At 45.0% G+C, this 24753-nt stretch overlaps 1 protein-coding gene and 1 long non-coding RNA gene across 9 annotated transcripts in view; one reads left to right on the forward strand and one right to left on the reverse strand.

The window, feature by feature from the left end:
- The window catches only part of ATP11C (ATPase phospholipid transporting 11C), a 293155-nt gene that overhangs the window by 127517 nt on the left and 140885 nt on the right, over positions 1 to 24753 (reverse strand). For all 8 annotated transcript variants that reach the window (XM_068251002.1, XM_068251001.1, XM_068251005.1 and 5 more), the window contains exon 7: positions 19010 to 19113. In XM_068251002.1, the coding sequence (XP_068107103.1) occupies positions 19010 to 19113 (104 nt within the window). The remainder of the gene's footprint in view (positions 1 to 19009; positions 19114 to 24753) is intronic.
- LOC137529078 (uncharacterized) lies at positions 2673 to 7169 on the forward strand. The gene is made up of 3 exons (XR_011023575.1): positions 2673 to 3846; positions 4069 to 4228; positions 6920 to 7169. It is a non-coding gene; the product is annotated as an uncharacterized lncRNA (long non-coding RNA).

Below are 24753 nucleotides of genomic sequence, written 5' to 3' on the forward strand. Positions count from 1 at the left end.
GACAGTGCAGTTCCTAGGTTACACCTCAGTGGGAGTGTCTGAAGACTCTGGGAGGAGGGCAGCTAATGCATACACAATGAGCAAGAGAAGGGAGGGGGGAAAACAAGAGTCAGGGAGGATAGGATGTAAGCATCAGCTTGGCAAGATGGCCACTACCTACAATAGGATGTTCTGCTTTTCCTTTATAAATCAGTATGTGGATAGCACAATACATCTGTTATGCAAGCAGAAGTAGTATTTATCTACTTATGTGTTTTTTTTATTTCTAAGTTACCATGGGTGTCGCTTGTTCCTTAAAGAGCAACTGAAGTAAGAGGGATATGGAGGTTGCCATATGTATTTCATTTTAAACACCACCAGTTGCCTGGCTGTCCTGCTTATCCACTGCCTCTTAACCACCCTGGCGTTCTATTGAGATCGCCAGGGAGGCTGCGGGAGGGTTTTTTTTTAATAAAAAAAAAACTATTTCATGCAGCCAACTGAAAGTTGGCTGCATGAAAGCCCACTAGAGGGCGCTCCGGAGGCGATCTTCTGATCGCCTCCGGCGGCCAGAAATAACACGGAAGGCCGCAATGAGCCATGGCGAAGAGCGGAGTGACGTCATGGACGTCAGCCGACGTCCTGACGTCAGCCGCCTCCGATCCAGCCCTTAGCGCTGGCCGGAACTTTTTGTTCCGGCTACGCTGGGCTCAGGCGGCTGGGGGGACCCTCTTTCGCCGCTGCATGAGGCGGATCGCCGCACTGCAGCGGCGATCAGGCAGCACACGCGGCTGGCAAAGTGCCGGCTGCGTGTGCTGCTTTTTATTTGAGCCAAATCGGCCCAGCAGGGCCTGAGCGGCAGGCTCCGGCGGTACTGGACGAGCTGAGCTCGTCCAGACCGCTCAGCTGGTTAATACTTTTAGCCATAGACCCTGAATAAGCATGCAGCAGATCGGGTGTTTCTGACATTGTCAGATCTGACAAAATTAGCCGCATGCTTGTTTCTGATGTTCTTCAGACACTACAGCAGGGAAATGGCCCAGGAGAGCTGCCAGGCAACCAGTATTGTTTACAAGGAAATAAATATGGCAGCCTCCATATTCTCCTAACTTCAGTTGTCCTTTAAAGGCAAATAGTGCCTGCTATTTTCATTTAAACCCTGACTACACAGAGCTCAGTACTGTTTGATCACAGTAGCAGCCTGTTTGCTTACCATTCCATCCAGCCAGCCTGCCAGTCCTGGTCAGTCTGTCCCACACATCCCTCCTGCACTGCAGGATTCACCCTTCTGTTCTTTCAGTCATCAGTAAGGCAAACCCAAAGCTCATGACCTGGCAGCTACTAGGCAGCAAAGCAGCCCATAACCACCCGGGGTGGCAGCCCATCAGCCGTGTGCTCTAATCAAGACTCATAGTAATGTAGGCGCCACATCTACCACTGGTGCCGGGATCAGCAGGGACCTAACGCCCTTAATAAACAGGCATCAGCTGTATTTGCCCCTTGGCTCTCTCCTACCTACTTCACAAAAGGTACATTCTGTAATATAGTGTCCAATGGGATGCTATTAATTCCAAGACAATTCAAATTGTATACAACTTTATTCAGCTTGAAACGGGATAAATCAAATATAGTAGCTGCTGTATTTGATTTGTCCATTTCCAAGGTGAATACATTAACATAAAATCTGCATCAACTCAGGTAATTAGCCTCATTCACCAACCCAGCTACCCACTATGAATTAAATACCGGTACATCTCACTGACTTCTGACAGGGATGCAACGTTTGTGGCTGGCTGGGTCTTCCTGCTTTTAATATATGATTAGAGACAGCCACATGCAGACTGAGCTGCCCCAGGCTTTGCTAGCACTAGGGGTTAGGAAAAAGGCTGCAAACTAGTAAGAAGAGGCTTCCATAGATGTAAATGACAGATCTGCTTGAGTGGCCTGAGAATCTGCAATCAAAGCTTCCCCGTAACGAACGCTCTCCATGGCCAGCTTTAGAAGCTGCAGATAAGCGCTGCATTCTGTTGCCAAGTGTACTATCTAGCAGGGCATCCAGTTCCTTTTCCATAATTGGTTCATCAAACTCATGTGTGGCAAAACATCTGCAGTGCACACACAATTACTTACGCAGCTTTTCTCTAACACCAGTTCTGTTACCCTTACGGCCCATTAACCATGCATGAAGTTCTATGTATCCATAGACCTCTTCTATGTACTATATACATTCTATGAACTACGCATCCAAGATAAAAATGTACTCATGTATACGCAATCATAAAAGGAACCAGAGATGTGAGACCTATGGAAGCTGCCAAATTTACTTGCTTTTAAACAATACAGGTGCCTGGCAGTCCTGCTGATGTTTCTGGTCAGTAGGGTCTAAATCACACCCCTGAAACAAGCATGCAGCTAATCTTGTCAGATTTGTCATAGATATCTAATCTGCATATGCTTGTTCAGGGCATATGGCTTCATGTATTAGAGGCAGAGGATTAGCAGAACAGCCAGGCAATGTGCATCACCTAAAATGAAATAAACAGGTCATCCTCCATAGCCCTCTTACCTCAGGTTCCAATTAAAGGGAATCTGACGTGAGATGGTTGTGGACCCTGCCAGATTTACTTCCTTTAAAACAATCCCAGTTGCCTGGCAACCTGCTGATATTTCTGTTGGGTGGACTGAAAGTCTGAATCACACAAATGAAACAAGTCTGATGCTAATCTTGTCAGAGAAACCATCTGATCTGCAAGTTTGTTCAGGGTCTATGGCTAAAAGTATTTAGTGGATCTAAATGATTAGTATTCGTGGCAGAGGATCAGCAGGACAGCCAGGCAATGTGCATTGTTTAAATGAAAACAAAATTATGACAGCCTCTATATCGCTCTCACAACAGGCACCTATTATTAGAATAGGTGTCCCCTCAAGTAATGAAGCAGTGTAAGTATTACCTGAATCAAGATCCAGAATGCAATATCAGGGGCGCCCCTGGTGTTTTACATCTGCAAGAACACTTTAGAAAAGACTTGCGTCTCTGGTGTCCCATGCTGCCCGGGTCCCCTAGCCCTTAATCATCTAACTGGGAACCAGGCGAATGGAAGTGCCTGTTTGATCTGTACGTGCCCAATACATGTGAACAACTGCATTTGGGCGTGGCCAGTTCAAGTGTGCTCATTCACAAGTATTCGGCATTCACAATTCAGGTACTCACACATGCCCAATTCAAATTAGTTTCTTTTGCGACAGCAGACACTTCGGTTTGTCTGGCTCACAGATGAAAATTAAAGGCTAGTGAAATGGGCTAACAGCCATGTGTACATGGCACACCAGCACTCGTAATTTAGGTGCAGGGAGAACCAATGGAATTAGAGATGGGATTTGATTAGTCAGTTTTCAAGCTGCATACATTTATAAGAACAATTTGCATAATCCTGCATCAACTTATTGTAAGTTTTGCCTTCTGGTAGTCAGTGCCCAAATAAACAGGCATCTCTTTCATATGTACAGATGCCCCATAACAAGATCCGTATGCCCAACACTCCCAAGCGTAGTAATCCTGGGGCAAGAACGTTCACTTTATAGCAGAAAAACAGACTTATTTTAAAGGACAACTGAAGTGAGAAGGATATGGAGGCTGCTCTATTTATTTCCTTTTAAACAGCTCACCCTGCTGCTGCATAAAGTCCGGGCAACGTTTATTACTACTCACCCCTCCAAGTCATAGCAAGCTGGATCCCAGAAATACCCATGCTATAGCCATGCAAATCTAAGGCGCTGTATGGGGCCTGGCCGGCGCACGCCAAGAAGCCCTGCCTCGTAACAAGAGACCCTGGAGACACGAGACGTATCTGAAATCTTCTAAGAGAGGTGAGAGAAACAAGCCCTCTTTACATTTAACTCTGGTTCCTGGTGCCCTTTAAGGCGTTCCACAGTGAGTGCCATAACATGGGCTGTACTCTTGTCTGTCTTGCTCTCCTTGGTCCAATTCAATTATCTTTTTCTCCTCATCAGGCTCCAACAAGCAGACAATACGCAAAATCTGTTTGATGTTACTTGTCCTATCTTCTTTAATACTATTTCTTATGCTAGTTTCTGAAAAGTTATTCCGAGGAGAAGATGAAATGGCTCAAAAGAAGTTAATGGAATGAGGGCCCAGTGGGACTCCCCCATTCACTGGTATCTCAGGAGTGCTGTTAGGAGATGGACACGGATATGGAGAAAACCTGAACTAAACCCTGCGCCACAATAGGTAGGTACAAAACACAACTGACTTCCCTATGCTGCTCTGCGGGCAATGCTATGCATATCTGCAGTAGGTACATTAGTGTCACTTCCTGTTTGCAGTCATCTTTCCCTATATGAATTCAGCTTCTGTTTGTGTGAAAATTCACCACCAGATTGAGCTTAGTCACAGATAGCTTCCTCATTCTTGTGCAGAGATAGTTCATGCAATATAAACTTAACCACAGGCTGTACAGAGGTGATAAGTCAAGTCACTAAAGCTCACTAAACCGGATTTAAAAAGGTTATTTGCAGAAATAGCCCTTCCCAGCAAATACACTATGATACGGCAGAAAATCTCACTAAACTGGCTTCTGTCAAAAAATAGAAGTGATGTACAGTATAGTAAAATACCCACAAGTGTAGCAGAAACATGTAAAAACAGAAATTGCTTGCATGTTTAGACTTTCTCGTGTATAAATCCACGTCCGAAAAGAGTGTTTTGCTGAAAATGATATGCTATTTCCAGGTTAGGAGGGGGAAAAAAAAACGTATGCCTAAACAAATGTATTAGTTATTGGTACCCTATACTTTCCTAGTGGTTTTGGGTCATCCCGAGCTGTTAAGGCATTCTGTTAGATACAGCAAGGCAAAATATAACAAAGAAACACTGTACACGGTATATTTGGATTGCTCTGTCTGATGGGCACATTTCTGCATTGTGCAGCAGTGCTTTCCCACAATGCACTGTTACTGGCATTTCTGTGCACAACGCACTGCTATCACATTCAGTATAGCAGAATGGGTGCAGTGCTGCAACGCAGATGCCATGCCTCCCTGTAATGCACACAGTTACCTGTGGTGCACAGCAGTATGATAGATAGTGTGCCTGGACCCCTACATATTCCCTTCCTTCCATTTGCCTACAGTAGGCTATGTACAGGTGACAGATTACTAATACAGCGTTCAGGTCACAGCACAGCTAAAACACTCAACTGGATGTCTGGAGAGCAGCGACACAGTAGCAGGATGTTGTACCGGTAATTCCAACAAGGAGCAGCTACATCTCTACGGCAAATTATAAACAGATTGCAGAGACAAGAGATGTGGTATAAAGAACAGGTAACTGAGGTGTCCACAGATGTATTCATGGGGGGCAAAAACTCAGCAATTCTTCTTTGCTCTAAAAGATTATTTACAGCCTTAAAACCAACTACCAGCAAAACATTTTTAAGCTAAACAGCATTCAAACAGTTAATACAGCACTTCATTCTGCAGTGGAGGCTTGCCATTCAAGGTGATAACATTGTATCAACAGAAGAATGTAAACAAAGGATAATTTGTTACAGCCAGCAATGGCTGAAACAGAACTATATATATATATATATATATATATATATATATATATATATATATATATATATATATATATATATATATATATATATATATATATATATATATATATATATATATATATATACACATACAATGCAATGGCAGCTTTCAGAGCAGACAAACTGTACTTTGAGACCCTGTAATGTGTAAGCAGAAAATATTACTTGTGCACAAAAGCAAATAACTGAATGGGTAATAAAACACATTTTATTAATTAATTTTATTAAATATTATGTCAGAGTTGCATTCCACTTTAAGCAGTAAATTTGGGAGCCCATGCAAATTACAGTTGCAGAGGGAAATTTGGGTTCTGGCGCCCAAATTTTTCCCTATATCCGTAATTTGTATGGGTGCTGTAATTTGTACGGGTACTTATAGTAGCAACCAATCTTCCGCAGTGCCTGATATTATTCATGTTTGTGCAGCCAATGTGGCATGTATATTACTGAGTTTGCAGCGGTGGGCACGAGGGATGTTTGGGCGTGGTGGTTAAGTGGGAAAGGGGTGTTAAGGTTGGGCCTCACTGGGAGGATGGGGTAAGTTAGGGATCAGCAGGCGGTGGTTAGTGTTAGGCCTCAACAGGGGTGGATCACTAGAGTTAGGTATCGGTAGGGGGTTGGTTAGTCATTGATAGAGGGAGGGCTCTGTGTAAGAATATGCTTAGGATTTAGCTATATTATTGAGTATTTATATATATCGCTGACACCTTCCCCAGCGCTGTACAGAGACTACTGTCTTATCTCTACCTTAGTTATATGTCAATGTATGTATCGTGTGGTGTACGTCTTGGACCATTATAGGGGGAAGCCAATTAACCTATCTGTATGTTTTTGGTAAGTGGTAGGAAACCCAAATAGACATGGGGAGAACATCCAAACTCCAAGCAGATAGTGCCTTGGATTCGAACCAGGGACTCTAATGCCACTGTGCAGCCCCATATAGTAAAATATCAGTGACATTTACCAATTAACATTGCAAAATAGTAAACTGTCATTTTATCTATATTCTACTAGCAGCTATTTCTGATGCCCAGTTTTCACCGGCGCCCTTTTTGCATGTACGCAATAATCAGGAGTGATGTGACATACATCTGTTAGACGTACACTTATCCTTTAAGCCTGAAATGTTTTTCAAAGTCTGCTCATGGCTATGTCTGTTGATTACTAAGGTACCCCATTAGTAGATTGCCATTGGGTCGCCCTGTTGGTAGCTGTTATTCTATCTGTAAACAAATGAATTCTATCAATATTTTACACAGCGCTAAAATATTCAGCAGGAATGTTTTCCTATATTCTATTAATCTATTCAACAACTTTCCCAGGGGAGCCGAGGCAAGCTGCGTAGCCTGAAGAGGGAGATTTCCCAGAATCACCAAGACAAAAGGAGCTGATTTGTTTGCATGCAGACGCAATTATGGAAGAATGGGGCTTGTTCATCGGCAGCAGCAACAAAACTGCGTTGTTGACCTCGGAGGAACAATGCAGCTTATTTCTTCACACAACACTGCTGTGGATTCAAAGCCTGCACAAATGCATACACGCATAAAAGCCCTGCACTTGGAAGTGACAGAAAAAAAAGAGATTGTGTAATTAAAATGCTTTAATTAAATGCTCTACTTATTTTAATTAAGACAGGATCCTTAATTAAATGCTTTAAGCTACAGTCTAGCAATTCCTTCAGAACAGATTGCTGATGACAAATGATTAAAGTGGAACTCTAAAAGCAAAAGTATTGGCTGGATAGGAAGGGTAAGGAACTCACATTTTTTGTCATTTTCCACCTCACCATTCACTTCCTGGTGATAGGACCCTACCACTAAGGGACCTGGCCAAGTAGTTTACTATATCAGGATCAGTCATACATTAATATACTCATACAGGGGACAAAAGGACTGAGTTTACTGTAGCCAGAGGTTAACTACATCAAAATTTACTATAACAAGATTCTGCTGTCTCAGAATGTTAGGTATAAAGTATAAACAGTGGTTTCATGTCACAAATGTGCTTTGAAACTGCAGTACAACTGACTTTTTCTTCTTGCTAGCTGCTAAACGGGTCAAACAAATGTGAGCATGTGACATACAAGTACCAGACTACATTTCCCCAAATCCTTGCATAACTATGGAAACAATATGTCTGCCTGACGAGGTGTAACTTGTAGTCAGAGAAAGTAGATGGTGGGCAACTGAACAACATCAATTTAGTGACAATACAAGCAGAGAAGGTCTAAAGGTGCCTTCCCACTAAGCGATTATTCCAAACAATTCTGCACGACAAATTATTTTTTCCGTGATATCGCGCAACATCGTTTAACAAGCTTCATGCCATACACCATCTGCGGTGTTTGTTTGTATTAGAATGACTGCAGTGTCAGATTAAGATGTGGAGGATCGTCCCAATCCCCATTGACTTTTACATGTTTTGCTGCGATTGTGTAAACTATCGTTTGTTTCAGACACTACAAACAATGCCTGCAGATTCTGGCTGTGATCTGCTGGTGGGTACTTTGTTTTAAAGCAAATAAAACTTTGATAAATATGACCCCAGCGATCCTGGTAAAAGTCTCTCACACCACCTTAGTAGTATGTGCATAACACTCACTGTTTCTACAATATGGAACAGCAAAGCCTCTCACCAAGTACTAGGACGTTCCGGTTTCACCTGAGAGCCAAGCTCTGACCCCCTCCTTTCCTGTCCAGCTTTCTCAAGACAGAAGGGGTAAGGTGCGCAGGGAGCTAGGTTACTGGATGGAGTCAGGTCTGCTGGAGATTTTTACTTTTCTGTCCTGGAAGAACAGAAATTTACAAGGCTGCCCTGGTGATGTTATGCAGGCTGGGAAATCTGTCTTTGGCCTGGAAGCTGCTGCCTCATTGCTTGCTGGCTAGATCCTAATGACGGCCACAGTGTCTTGCAGTGGTGGAGGCTGGGACTCTGACGGTTGCACTATGGAGCTGTAGGTCCCGGTTCATAAACTTCAGCTGAAGTGGCATATGTGAGCAGAGGGTGGAGCTACACGCATTCTCCAACCCCAGCAGGGACTCGTAGGGACGAGGAGTGAGGGCGAAGGCCCCCACAATGATGACTCTGCGGACCGTCTCATCCACCTCTCTTCTAGATCCTCTGAGGCAGCCCCTCTCTGCCAATCCCTCCACTGGTTACCAGTTGCCCAAAGGATCCAGTTTAAACTTCTCACACTTGCATACAAAGCTCTACACAAGCTGTCGCCTCCATACAATTCCTCTTTAATCTCCAGATACCTCCCCGCTCGGACCCTCCGTTCCTCACAGGAGACCCTTTTGTCCTCTAGCCTAGTCACCTCCTCTCACTCTCGCATCCAAGACTTCTCACGGGCAGTCCCTCTCCTTTGGAACTCTCTCCCTCAGCCGGTTCGTCATGCCACGAGTCTGGAAACCTTCAAACGTACTCTGAAAACACACCTGTTCAGAAAAGCCTATAATTTGCTATAGGCAGCACTGAAGGCACACTGGCTCACCCACTAATCCTGGTGTTTCCTTCCCCTTTGTTTCCCCCCCCCCCCCCCCCCACCCTCTAGATTGTAAGCTCGCAAGGGCAGGGACCTCCTCCTAGTGTTTCTCATACTGCTGTAATTTTAACATATGTATATGTACCAACTACATATCAACTATGTATGTATCTGTATTTATTCTATTCAATGTCATGACTGTACAGTGTCTTGTATTTCTTATGTATATTTGTTCCCCATTATTTGTTTGTACTATGTACAGCGCTACGGAAGATGTTGGCGCTATATAAATAAAAAATAATAATAATAATAATGGTGCATCACAAACATTTGGGGCACTGCCAGTGGGCACACTGCGGCCCTGGGATTCAGGGAACATTACAATAGATTCTGGGCACAAGGCCCCATAATTCCCTAGCGATGCACCTGGACATGCACGTACTACTAAGAAAGTTTAAAACATTTTAACAGGGTACCCAGGGTCTCCTTCAGATGCACTTAAAGTATCAGTATTTGCACAGCTGGTGGCAAGCACTTACACAAGATTTTACAATCGGAAAAGTTCAGTACTTAAAATTGACGGTAATCATTGACTGCTTTCAGGGAGGGTCACAGGAGCTCTGGGATCCAAGATAGCATATAGTTCTGCATTTCTGATACATGGGTCTGTGGGTAGATTTCATTGACAGGCTCATTAAAATTGAATAATGATCCAATTGCCAGAAGGGTGTCTGAAGGAGCAGTTCAACAATACAAACCAAACAAGGAACTACCTAGACTTCAAACAGGAAATTCTTGATTTTGTTCTTCTGAAGAAACATGGACATTCGCTATAGAATTTACTGTTGAACAATAGCACAACTGGAAAACAAATGTAAAAACAGCAGGAGGCAGAGCGAACCTTCCTGAGGCAGAGATCCCCACCTTCTCTCCGCACAGGTTATTTTCTCCTCCAGCTGGAATTCAGGATACCCACTTTTAAGGTAATATTCCTGGTCTTAGCATCAGTAACACTTATTATATCTATATATTGCTGTATACTGGTATGCAGCCCCCCCCCTCCCAGTGATGACACAGCATAGACCAATTAGTAAAACTCCCCAGGTATATTCAGTACTGGATTTAGAACTTTCAGTAAACAAACATTCCACAGAGCTGCACCTGACAGGACTAAATATGTCACCACCTGTGTTAAATTTCAGTAAATTTAATTTACTTTCCCTACAGTTCCTCATTTAAGCACTTTATCAAATGCTGTCTACAGTGCCAACTGCCTATTTATAAAACATTGACGTTTATTTCCTCCTTATTGCAAACTAAACATCAATGTGATGTCCAGTGTGTTCTTTGCACTTACCAGCCTATAACAGGCTACTGTCAGCCATGTGACATTTAAAAAGGTCACATGATCTCACACACACACACACACACACACACACACACACACACACACACACACACACACACACACACACACACACACACTGCAGGTCTTCTGTCTCCAACCTGGTGTGGGGGGATTGATTTAAATCATGTAGCTAGCCTAGCGCTAGCTACATGACAGCACCCCCCCCCCCCCGATCGCCTCCGGTGATCAGGCCCGTCAGGAAATCCCGTTCTGAATGGGATTGCCATTAGGGCTTCCCCCGTCGCCATGGCGACGGACGCGACGACGTCACCGACATCATGGACGTCATGACGTCAGAGGGAGTCCCGATCCACCCCTTCAGCGCTGCCTGGCACTGATTGGCCAGGTTGTGCAGGGGTCTGGGGGACGACGACACCCTCTAGCGCGGCGAATCGGCGGCTAGCGGTGAGTGCAACAAAAAAGATTACGCAAGTCGGCCCAGCAGGTGCCCTGCGGCGGCATAGCGCCCAGGAGGTTAAGTACAGTACTGCCCCTGCCCTCCCCCATAATGGAGGTTGGGGGGGGGGGCACAGCCCAATGTTGTAAGTTTTTCAAGAGACCTGGTGAAAATAATGGAATTTGCCTAGTTTGCCCAGTTCATAATAAATAGGGCAACACTGCAGTTTTGGCGTAAAAGATGTAAAATTACTTTGTCATCTTTTATGCCTCTTAATAAATAGGCCCCATGTTTCTGCAGGCTACTTCATGTATGTACAATTCTCAGTTTTTAATGCACAGAAAAACAACTGCCTGAATCCGTTTACGTCAAACTGAAATTTCCTTCTAAGTAGAAATGTTACTTTTAGGCTACTTTCACACCAAGACGTTGCGTTTTAGGGGACGTTAAGGTCGCACAACGTGCCCCTAACGCAACCCGTGGTGGTGTTGAAGTTGGAAGTCAGATTGAACCGCGTTATGCAGCTCTCAAAGCAGCCGCTCCAGGATAGTGATGGGAAGTCCGGATCTTTTTAGGGATTCGGATCATTTGAATCGGATCATGAAAAAGATCCGGATCTTTGAACCGAATCATTTGAATCATTTTACTAGGGAAGAAGACTGGGGGTGAAATGACTGGAAGGACAGGACTTTCCCTGCTGTACATTCTGTATGTTCCTGTTTCTTCCAGACAGACATCCACTGTGAACCAAATCTTTCATTGTGATGATCCGGATGATTTGACTCGCAAAAAAGATCTGGATAAAATGAACGATTCGTTCATGATCCGGACAACACTACAAGTCCCACCAGGAGTCACCACAGTGCACTGAATATTAATTAGCCATGTGGCAAGTCACTGAGCATGTGCAAACAATCTAACGCAGCTCTCTAGGGGTATAATGTACAGCATGCTGCACTTTCATTTAACGTGCAGCGTTATACCCTAACGCAACGTGTGCACTGTGAACAGCACATTGATTTTACAGTGCTGTGAGTTAGGCTGCGTTACTGGCTGCTGTAACATGGGACTTTAACATCCCACTGTAAAAAACAGCCTTAAAACAGAGTAACCAAACAGCTTGGGGTGACCCATACCACTAGGAATATATATGGGGATATAAGAGACCAAAAAGCCCTCCTACTAAAAAGCATTGCTTGGTGTTATTTGCCTTCTTAAAAACAGAAGGAAATTTGCAATAGTTCAGCTATAAGTGAACATTTGTGGTTACCCACAATACACCACTACTGAATACGCAAATTATCTGTTTTGGCCCCTGTAAGCCAGGCAAGCATCCAGAGCCGCTGGTATATAGCAAGCCTATAGCTTTATATTTTACACAGGGGTTAATGTGGCTGTGTAAAATATAAAGCTATAGGCTTGCTATACACCAGCGTTTCTGTATGCTTGCCTGGCTTACAGGGGCCAAAAGAGATAATTTGCATAGTCAGTAGTGGTGCATTGTGGGTAACCACAAATGTTCACTTATAGCTGAATTATTGCAAATTTCCTTCTGTTTTAAGAAAGCAAATTACAACAAGCATTACTTTCATAATTAATCAAACTTCTATAAACAATCTATAACAATAAAGGAGCTTTTCATCTGGAGGTGTTAGGAGGAATTCCCTCCTCTTTGACCCACAGGTCCTTCAGGTCTATGGATGGCTTAAAGGGACTCCGAGCAGTGCAGAAACTATGGAAAGATGCATATCATTTTAAAGCTCTCTTTCTCCTCTTTCCAATGATATATAAACCGCTGCCCTATGCCTTTTAGTTTTCGCTATTTTCGCGATTGAAATTGCCGCTGCTGCGATTTCAATCGCGAAAATAAAGAAAACTAAAAAGCGTAGGGCAACGATTTAGGTGTCGCCAGAAAGAGGAGAAAGAGAGCTTTAAAATGATATCCATATTTCCATAGTTACATTGTATTACACAGGCCGACTTTCTGCTGAATGGAGCTGCTGACACTGGGGAAAGTGTCGTCCTGTGTAATACAAGTAACTATGGAAAGATGGATATCATTTTAAAGCTCTCTTTCTCCTCTTTCTGGCGACACCTAAATCGTCGCTCTACGCCTTTTAGTTTTTTTTATTTTCGCGATTGAAATCGCGGCCGCTGCAATTTCAATCGCGAAAATACCGAAAACTAAAAGGCGTAGGGCAGCGGTTTATATATCATTGGAAAGAGGAGAAAGAGAGCTTTAAAATGATATGCATCTTTCCATAGTTTCTGCACTGCTCGGAGTCCCTTTAACTGACCATTATGCAGGGAATACACGGTTTGTTTCTGCCGTGCGTTTCTGCTCTGGATTGTTTTTGCCGCTCGATTCAGCTCTCGATTCCTATCTTTTTTTCATTCACTTTATCAGAAAACGAGCTGCCAAAGAATCGAAAGCGAGATCGGACATGTCGGAAATTATCTATTGAACTATCTTATCAGCTTAAAAACGAACCGTGTATTCCCAGCATTACTGAGGCTCAGAAACTCAGTCCCACTTCACTTCATTACATCTGCTCAAGTCTCGGAAACAACTGATAAGGCATGCAGTTGTCACTGTAGACAGCATTTGATAAAGTGCTTACTGAGGAACTGTAGGGAAAGTAAATGAAATTTACTGAAATTTAACACTGGTGGTGACATATTTAGTTCTGTCATGTGCAGCTCTGTGGAATGTTTGTTTACTGAGAGTTCTAAATCCAGTACTAAATATACCTGGTCTTCCAGGAGGCGTTTTACATAGCTAATTGGCCTATGCTGTGTCATCACTGGGAGGGTGGGGCTGCATACCAGTATACAGCAATATATATAGCTATAGAAAGTGTTACTGAAGCTGAAACCAGGAATATTACCTTAAAAGTGGGTATCCTGAATCATTTATTATTTGTCACTACAGTGCCTCTTTAATCACCATATGCTCAGTGCCCAATTTCAGCTTATTTGAAGGGCTGCTTTACCTCATACGAAGGCTGGAAATTGGAGTTTAAACTTATAGGTCAATTCAAATTCGTTTCTAAGGACAGGAAAGAACATGCATCATAGCCTGGGGGAATGCCAGACTCCTGACCTGCCCTTCAACTGTCATTCTGCAGCACATAGAAGACGTAATATATGGAAGGAATGGAACAGGTCATGTATAGGTCATGTGAGTCACCAACTGTCACCTTTTTTTTTTTTTTTTTTTTTTTAAACGTCACCCGGGTTTCCTTTATTGCCACTAAAATCATTAAAGCTGAGCTAGAGGGGGGAGAAGGGCTTTGTATAAATGGAAGTTGGCAGGGTTATTTTCTAGTGAATACCAGTATGACAGCACACAATTTCACTACCCATTCTGTAATGTTATCGACCAGGGGTATCAAACTCAATCACTCAAGGGCCAAAATTGTGAGATGAAAGCATAAAGTCGTAAGCCAAATTGTGTATTATATTATACAGTATTAATATAGCCCTGACATCATCCGCAGCGCTGTACAGGGTATATCATCTAGTCACTTAACTGCCCATTATAATTCAACATTTATTGTACAGTCTCAAACTAAGTGGTGTAACTAACTACAGTGAAAAAAAGGGGGGGGGGGCAGCGCTTCTTCCCCTCCTGCAGAGTAGGGCAGTGGAGAAGTTTACCTGCCCCAGTGCTGCTTCGCAGAAAAGGAATACGATTAAGTGTGGCCCGAGGCAAGATGCTAGCCTCCACTTTACCCATAGGAGTTTTGGTAAGCTGAGCTGGGGGGAGGAGGATAGTGAGTGAGGTGATCAAGAATCAAAGGATCACCACCAAGGCCATCCTGGTGAATCTGGGCTCTGCTGGTGGCAATGTTTCAAGGCAGACAATCCAACAGACACTGCACACTGATTCCACTGGGTTCCACTGATGCAGAACAAGGAGGACACCACTTCTCCAGATAAGGAACACAAAAGCTTGCTTGGCCTTTGCAAATGCTCATCTGGACAAAGAAGACGACTTCTGGTCTTCTGTGAAGAAAAATGTTATTGTTTGATCACAATGACGTTTCTTCATTTGGCATAAAAAAGGGAAAGCCTTCAACCCAAAGAACACCAGTCCCACTGTCAAACATGGTGGTAGGAACCTAATGCTTTGGGGTTGCTTTTTCAGCCAATGGACTAGGGAACCCAATCACAGTAAACAGCACCATGGAAAAAAAAAAAAAAAGTGTAATACATGAGGATTCTTAACCTTCCTGGCGGTAAGCCCGAGCTGAGCTCGGGCTATGCCGCGCAGGAGGATATCTCAGCACCTGGTGGGGCGATTCACCCCATTCAAAGTGCTGTACGGGCAGCTAGCACTTTGCTAGCCGCACGTACAGCTTGATCGCTGCCACTCTGCGGCGATCGCCCGCACGCAGCGGTGGAAGAGGGCCCCCGCCAGAGCCCTGCGCTGCCCGGACCAATGAGTTCCAGGCAGCGATATGGGCTGGACCGGAGGCGTCTGACACCAGGACGTCTGCTGACGTCATTCCGATAATCGCCATGGCGACAGGAGAAGCCAAACAGGGGAGTCTTGGCCACCAATGGACATTACAGCATGACTATGACCCAAAATACACAGCAAAAGTGGTGAAGAAATGGTTAGCAGACAACTACATTAACCACCCTGGCGTTCTATTAAGATCGCCAGGGTGGCTGCGGGAGGGTTTTTTTTAAATAAAAAAAAAACTATTTCATGCAGCCAACTGAAAGTTGGCTGCATGAAAGCCCACCAGAGGGCGCTCCGGAGGCGTTCTTCTGATCGCCTCCGGCGGCCAAAAGTAACACGGAAGGCCGCAATGAGCGGCCTTCCGTGTTTTGCTTACTTCGTCGCCATGGCGACGAGCGGAGTGACGTCATGGACGTCAGCCGACGTCCTGACGTCAGCCGCCTCCGATCCAGCCCTTAGCGATGGCCGGAACCATTTGTTCCGGCTGCGCAGGGCTCAGGCGGCTGGGGGGGACCCTCTTTCGCCGCTGCTCGTGGCGGATCGCCGCAGAGCGGCGGCGATCAGGCAGCACACGCGGCTGGCAAAGTGCCGGCTGCGTGTGCTGCACTTTATTTCATTAAAATCGGACCAGCAGGGCCTGAGTGGCACCCTCTGGCGGTAATGGACGAGCTGAGCTCGTCCATACCGCTAAGGTGGTTAACGTTTTGGAGTGGTCCAGCCAGAGTCCTGACTTGAATCCAATTGAGAATATGTGGAGGGAGCTAAAGATCAGAGTGATGGCAAGAAGACCCTCCAACCTGAAAGATTTGGAGTTCATTGCTAAAGATAAATGGGCAAAAATACCTGTGGAGACATGCAAAAAGCTGGTCTGCAATTATAGGAATCGTTTGATTGCTATAATAGCTAATAAAGGTTTTTCTTTTGATTATTGAGAAGGTTATGAATAATTTTAGACTGGACACTTTTTGCTCAAATGTAGATAAAAGCAGAGAAAAATGTTTTTTTTCCACAATAATGCCTCTTGTACATCGTCTTATTATCTTTTGGGAGACACATATGTCATTTCCCGTCAAAAAATTACTTGCTGGTTGAATAAAAGTAACGAAGTCAAAATTTGCCAGGGGTATGAATAATTATGGGCAGCACTGTATATGTCAGTTGTCTAACTTGCTAGGATTTCTGGTAGGCACAGAAGTAAAGATGTTTAAAAGTCCAACCAGGAATAATGCTGCTGCTAATCTGGTATTTTGGGAACACCAGTCTGACACCACAAAAGCACAGGTCAAATGATAAGTGGCGATACAAAAATGAGATTATAACTGGTGGAGAAGCGGTCATTTCATACAGAATAAATTAGTGATCAGCTGGCAGTAATCTACCATGCTTGTAGAGAACCCAAGTTATGGAAATCAAAGCCAGGGTTCTGCAGGCAACCAGACTGGTGCTTATTGTTCCATTCAGTGGAAAGCACTAGGTGGTGAGGGTCCGAGAGGGAACAGGCATATGGAGATTGCTCTCTACTTTTTTGCGCTTAGGCTAATTTTCTTGTAGCGCTCCTATCCTATGTACAGCCCCCTTCTCCATGTGTAACATCCATGTACAGCAGCCTCTCTCCCACCCCATGTACAACCTCCTTCTCCATGTGTAACATCCATGTATAGCAGCGCCTCTCCCACTCCATGTACAGTCCCCTTCCCAAAGTGTAACATCCATGTACAGCAGCCTCTCTCCCACCCCATGTACAGCCCCCTTCTCCAAGTGTAACATCCATGTATAGCAGCGCCTCTCCCACTCCATGTACAACCCCCTTCTCCATGTGTAACATCCATGTACAGCAGCCTCTCTCCCACCCCATGTACAGCCCCTTCTCCAAGTGTAACATCCATGTACAGCAGCCTCTCTCCCACCCCATGTACAGCCCCTTCTCCAAGTGTAACATCCATGTACAGCCCCTTCTCCAAGTGTAACATCCATGTACAGCAGCCTCTCTCCCACCCCATGTACAACCCCCTTCTCCATGTGTAACATCCATGTATAGCAGCCGCTCTCCCACTCCATGTACAACCCCCTTCTCCATGTGTAACATCCATGTACAGCAGCCTCTCTCCCACTCCATGTACAACCCCCTTCTCCATGTGTAACATCCATGTACAGCAGCCTCTCTCCCACCCCATGTACAACCCCCTTCTCCAAGTGTAACATCCATGTATAGCAGCGCCTCTCCCACTCCATGTACAACCCCCTTCTCCATGTGTAACATCCATGTACAGCAGCCTCTCTCCCACCCCATGTACAGCCCCTTCTCCAAGTGTAACATCCATGTATAGCAGCGCCTCTCCCACTCCATGTACAACCCCCTTCTCCATGTGTAACATCCATGTACAGCAGCCTCTCTCCCACTCCATGTACAACCCCCTTCTCCATGTGTAACATCCATGTACAGCAGCCTCTCTCCCACCCCATGTACAACCCCCTTCTCCAAGTGTAACATCCATGTATAGCAGCGCCTCTCCCACTCCATGTACAACCCCCTTCTCCATGTGTAACATCCATGTACAGCAGCCTCTCTCCCACCCCATGTACAGCCCCTTCTCCAAGTGTAACATCCATGTACAGCAGCCTCTCTCCCACCCCATGTACAACCCCCTTCTCCATGTGTAACATCCATGTATAGCAGCCGCTCTCCCACTCCATGTACAGTCCCCTTCCCCAAGTGTAACATCCATGTACAGCAGCCTCTCTCCCACCCCATGTACAGCCCCCTTCTCCATGTGTAACATCCATGTACAGCAGCCTCTCTCCCACCCCATGTACAGCCCCTTCTCCAAGTGTAACATCCATGTACAGCAGCCTCTCTCCCACCCCATGTACAGCCCCTTCTCCATGTGTAACATCCATGTATAGCAGCCGCTCTCCCACTCCATGTACAGTCCCCTTCCCCAAGTGTAACATCCATGTACAGCAGCCTCTCTCCCACCCCATGTACAACCCCCTTCTCCATGTGTAACATCCATGTATAGCAGCGCCTCTCCCACTCCATGTACAGCCCCTTCTCCAAGTGTAACATCCATGTACAGCAGCTATCCATCACATGCAGCAATCCCTTTAGGCTTGCAGAGGCGGTACCTTGGGCAGCAGCTGCCCCAAGCTTGGACCATTGTAGTCTTTCCGGAATTCCAGCGCTCAGCACTCACATGACTTCCATTTCACCCTTTTTACCTTGACCACCCAGTGCATTTTTCTGGATGGAATTCGCCCCATTCATTTTTATGTGCCATCCCAAATCTGCAGATATCACACTGACCAAAGGATGCTGCCAGCCTGCCAGAGAGTATGTAGACATATCATATTGTGGTACTAGGTAAACCTCTCCCAGGTGAAGTGGCGCTAAGACAGTGGTCCATGGGGTGAGCTTGGGTTACCGGTTATCCTACAAGCTATGCTTGTTTGCATTTTCTGAAGGGCAGCTTATTTTAGATAACAGCGACCATAGGCCATTAGCAAGCCAAGCAACCAGCTGCACATGTAGACTGCCAGGATTGTAGTCAGAGTCACTTAGGCGATAGGCTGTGTCCTTTCAATGGGCTTGAATGCACATTTTTCAGGTCTGACGTGAGCAATGTCACATTTTACGGTTGCATCTGCTACTTACTTGTAAAGGTCAGGTTGGGGTTGCTCACATTCAATAGTGGCCGTGAGACTATCAACAGCTTCATCTGTACACAAAGTGGCTGTCTCCCGTACAGCACAATACGTCTGAAATAAAAGAAGAGTAACAAATAACTAGTTTCCGCATGGAGACATATAAGATAACATGAATTTAATATGACAATGAATTCATGAAACCTTTTGACTTCAAGGATCTATCTTTGGAAGGCTATTACCAGCCGGCCCATCACTGATAGAAACACTGCTAAAATCTAACACTTGCTTTCACGCTATTTATAGACCTGCCCAGAGATCCAAATGGCTGCGGTTGCCAAGATTTTTCTTGTCTCCAATGTATCATCATTAGTCAAGTTAGTGCCAATGAGAACTGCTCAGCTCGGCTCTGCAGGATGACAAGAGAACTGGCAGCCTCAAAGTGGCCAGAGCCAAGCTGTTTTGTAATGTGCTGACATATTAATGGAATGAGCGAGGAAAGGAATAGAGGTTAAGGAGCTCCACACCAAATATGAAAGAGGCCAATCAGTAATAAGATTACCAAGCATAAAAAGCTGGCCTTCTGGCCTATCGGAGTCAGCAGAGGTGCATGAAGAGGTTTCATATAGCTATAAATTTAGTGATGTCCATCCAGCCTCCAAGATACCCTGTCTGCAAGCAGGTCAGTAGCTTCAGAACAACTAAAATTCATTTTCTTTTTAAAGAGAACCCGAGGTGGCCTTGTATTACGTAAGTGGGGCACAGAGGCTGGTTGGGCACACTAACACCAGCCTCTGTTGCCCCATCGTGTGTGTCAAAGACCCCCCTGCTCGCCGCTAAACTCCCCGCAGTGCTGGCGACACGCAGCGCGTCGCCAGCACAATGTTTACTCTATCGCTGTCTGTCAGCGCCGCTCCCACGCCTCCTCCGCATCGCCGCTACCCGCCCTCGTCCCTTCCCTCCAATCAGCGGGAGGGAAGGGACGAGGGCGGGTAGCGGTGATGCGGAGGAGGCGGCGGAGCGGCGCTGACAGACAGCGCTAGAGTAAACATTGTGCTGGCGACACGCTGCGTGTCGCCAGCTCTGCGGGGGTATAGCGGCGAGCAGGGGGGTCTTTGACACACACGATGTAGAGATGGGAAGTTCGGATCTTTTCAATGATCCGGATGATTCGAATCGGATCATTGAAGAGATCCGGATCTTTGATCCGAATCTCGGATCATTTTACTACCGGAAGCATTCGGGGGTGAAATGAACAGCAGGACAGGTCTGTGGACAGGAGAAGGAGAGGGGGGTGGGCACACAGAGAAGGGGAGAAGATGGACAGAGGGCAGGGAGTGGACAGAGAATGGAGGAGGGACGAGCAGAGAGCAGAAATGTTTGCACGTAATACCCACATGCTGAAGTCATATGCTTTACATATATTTCACCTATATGTTCATCTGTACACTTTGAAAGAAAAGGTCGCACAGTGAAAGAAAGCATTCCCAGAAGATAAGTGCAGCTGTTTAGTGCCGAGTGCAGGAGGATTATATTGCCTTTCAATCACAGTGTCTGCAAAGTTACTGAGCTGTGCTGAGCCAAAAGCTTCCAATGTGTTCACTGTGCAGCACTACGGAACAGCCAGCCTATAATGGGCAGCACGTTATAGCCAGTATGTGTGCTCTACACATATCTGGCAGTGGCACCCATGTCCCCTCTCTCTCATCTACCTGTCTCCCTGCACGCTGCCTCCCATCCAACAGAGCGATCCATCTCAGCTCTGCTTCCAAGACCCCGCTGCCCGCTGAGAGGGGGCGTGTCGCTCCTGGCCCCGCCCCTTTTGCGATCCGAATCACTCATTTTGATGATTCGGATGATCGACTCATAAAATAGATTCGGATCAAAGATCCGAATCGTTCATGATCCGGACAACACTAACACGATGGGGCAACAGAGGCTGGTGTTAGTGTGCCCAACCAGCCTCTGTGCCCCACTTACGTAATACAAGGCCACCTCGGGTTCTCTTTAAAGAGCAACTCCATTTAAAGCAGAGGTGTCAAACTCCAATACAAAGTGGGCTGAAATTGAGCGCTGGGACCAAGTTGCGGGACAACCTCATTGTCCCTGGTGTCTAGTAACCCTCTTTCCTCCACTATACAGTTCCCTGTTGTTTAGTGGTCCTGCCTCTCTCATCTATACAATTCCCTGAGGTTTAGTGGTTCCCCCCCATACAGTTTCCTGGTGTTTAGTGGCCCCCTCCTTCCCCTATACGGTTCCCTGGTGTTTAGTGGACCCATTCCCTCTCCTGTACAGTTCCCTATTATTTAGTGCTGTCCCCCTGCCCATATAGCTTCGCTGGTGAGCTATGGCTTCACCTCCAATATAGCTTCTCTGGGGGTCTAGAGTGGGCCGAACATAATGCAAAGTTGAAAAACCACCTGAGGGCCAAATCTGATGGCTCCGAGGGCCAGATTTGGCCCACAGGCCGGAGTTTGACATGTATGATTTAAAGTGTCGGTGTGCCTAGGCATAAGCGCTGGAGGAGCAAGGACAACTGGACTGCTGCTATGAGAATTTACTTCGTTTCCAAAACTACCACAACCATGATGTCGATTTTCAATAGCACAGTCCTGAAGTGGTGCATACGTGGACAGTTACTTCCACCTGTAGGGGTTGGGATCCAATACCATGGGTGACGGTTCAGGCTCACTGGCACAGCAGTCTGATTTCAATTAAGTTGGTTAAGTAGAGAGCTAAAATCGTCAAGACTCCACCAAACTACTTGTAACTGGATCCTGGCCAAAGGCACGTTGAAATGCCCTGACTTAATTATGTCAACATTTCACAATATAGTGCAGTGTTCCTTGTGATCAGGAATGTTTCCTACCATTCTCAAGAAGAAAACTATCAAGCATCTACATATAACCTCATCCCTGTACCCAAGCCTAGACTCAAAAAGGCATCAAAGCCACAGATCTACTGTATATCCAACTACCTCTTTCTACAGAAATAATTGAAAAGGCCATCTACAACATGAAGCCATGCTCTTAGGAAACTTCTATGCTCACTTGAGGTTTCCTGAAAATGGATGGGAGAGGAACATAGAGGTTTCCTAAGAGCATAGCATCATGTTGTACACTGACTTTTTACTTAATTCTGTAGAGCTGCAAGACAACCCTGAGGGCCCGTTTCCACTATCGCGAATCCGCATGCGGGCAACGCATGCGGATCCGCACAGTCAGTAGAAGTGGATGGGACTGTTTCCACTTGTGCGTTTCCCCGCACGTTTTTCTGTGCAGAAAAAATCTGCAGGGTAGGGGCCTCAGAATTCGCCTGCGTGTGGAATGCAGGCGAATCGCACACAATGTATTTAATAGGGAAATCGCATGCGTTTTCCCCATGCGTTTTTTGCCGCGATTTCGCATGCGATTTCGCATAGGTACCCATGTTAATTCACACAGGCAGTGACATAGTTAAAATCGCATACAGCCTTACCTATGCGAAATCGCATGCGAAATCGCGGCAAAAAACGCATGCGGAATCGCACCCGCATGCGATTTGCCTGCGGTGATTCGCCGGCGATTTCGTAACGCTACAGTGGAAACGGGCCCTGAAAGAAGGCACACAAAGCACAATTTTTAACAGATGTTCGTATTAATTAAATTCAGCTCTATCCCTGGAGGGGTTTAAATTCATACTGTAAAATCACCTGTTCAGTCTGGCATTTACAGATACGTAGCTTTTCCTCTGTTATCAAGCCCATTCTGTCACAAACGACTGAACAGTGACATGCCATGTGTAGTGGTCAACATGCTAGATATGGACATCACCAGTGGCTCACACATTAAATTGTGAGATGCATTAGACTGGTCAAATTTTAAGCTCCATAAATTTGAATAATTCTACATCAATTTGGAATTACTTAATTCTTACTGATCATCCCTAATTATAATGTAGAGAGGCACGGAGCTAAGAGAAAGATTTGGGCATCATCAGCATAGCATAGGAGTAATACTGGAAGTCAAAAGAGCATCAATTGCCCCAGGCTATGAATGTAGATAGAGAAGAAAAGAGGGCCAAGAACGGATCCTTGTGGTACACCAACAGAAAGCAGGAATGAAGTTGAGTCAGAATTGGAGTAGGAGACCGTGAAAGAATGTCCAGACAGGTAAGACAGGTAAGCATGGGTCAAAGAATGCACTAGGCCATTGATTCGTAATAAGAGAGTCTGGAGAAGCAGAGAATGACCAACCAAAGGCATAGTCAAGGTTGAGAAATATGAATATGTCGACTTGGTCTTTGGATTTTGCAACTGGATGGTATTAGCAACTTTATCAAGGCCCGTTTCTGTGGAATGGTGTGGGAGCAGAAACCAGTGGAAGAGATCTAACAAAGAAAAACTTCTGAATGAATGTTGTGTCACAGCAGTTTGGCAGCAAAAGAGGATGTAAAAATGAGTGAGCATTCCAGCTCAACAGAAATGTCAGCTTTGCCTTCTTTTGCTGAAATGAATTTATAGGAGTGCAAAACTACCTCAATTTTACCATTGTTCTCTTAATGTGCAATTACTGTAAGTTAGGTTGCAGATAGATTGTATTTACCAATGCCGAAGTGCTGTGACGTGTCTGTGTGTACATGACCTGACTTTGTATGTGGCTGTTCCACCTGGATAATCTTGCTGAGTGCAATAACAGAATTCCTGGAAACATTAATAGAAAATTCATGCATGTCTAACAGAAAGATAATAGGATTTCATCATTGAGACGTACAGCTGAAAATGTCAAAATGTCCACATTTCTAGACTTTATGAATAATTTAATGCCAGCCCTAGAAGAACCTAACATAAAAAGATCACACACTTTTTTTTTTTATTACAAAGAAGAAGGCTATTGAAGCCACTATTAGAGAAACTGCAGGAAAGGGGTTGGAGATGCAAGTGGGGATTTCCCTTTTCACTAACTGTTTTTGCTAATGACAGCACCATTGTTCTAAGGCACAGGTGTCGAACTCCAGTCCTGGAGGGCCACATCCATGCCAGAGTTTAGGATGGACTGAGAAATGTGTTCTGCTTGATGAACCCACACCTCTCCTGATTTAGTCCCAACAATGAATTTAAGCTGTGCCAAAAATGTGTGAGGACCTCGGCCCTTGAGGACTGGAGTTCGACATCCCTGTTCTAGGGATGGTGAGCCCCTGCTGAATAAGCTGAAGCTACCTGCAATGTATATATAGAAGGATGGCAAAGGAGTCTCCCTCTACAGGCTGCATCAACACAGTTAGAACTAGAGAAACTGTCCAATAAGCACCGAGGAAGATGACACAGGTGTTTATTCCATCTCACAGTTGAGTTTTCGTGGGGGACTGGAAGTGTCTAAGTGACATTGAATTGGATTCTATATTGATTTCATATCGAAACCTAGAGTCCCAATGGGTAGGAAATTAAGTAGATCACTAGTAACAAAATGTAACTGATTATATTCTACAATGGTACTTCCAAACAATGACTGAATTAAAAGTTTTTTTTTTAAATAGTGGTGGGGTAAGGGGTTTTCCTTTTTTTCACTTGTACTTTTTTCTGCATGTTGTAACCAAAACTAATTATTTTTTTCACTGGCTTTACAAGAATGATAAACTGTGAGGATTGAAACAATAAATATAAAAGAAGCAAATTCGGAATGCAAAAGAGGGAGAAACTTGGATGACTTCCATAGAGATAGAATAGACATTGGCCTCATGCAGGAAAAACATTTTAAACAAGGGAAGATACCCAGA

Source organism: Hyperolius riggenbachi, chromosome 8, assembly GCF_040937935.1.
Source record: "Hyperolius riggenbachi isolate aHypRig1 chromosome 8, aHypRig1.pri, whole genome shotgun sequence".
NCBI classification, from domain to species: domain Eukaryota; kingdom Metazoa; phylum Chordata; class Amphibia; order Anura; family Hyperoliidae; genus Hyperolius; species Hyperolius riggenbachi.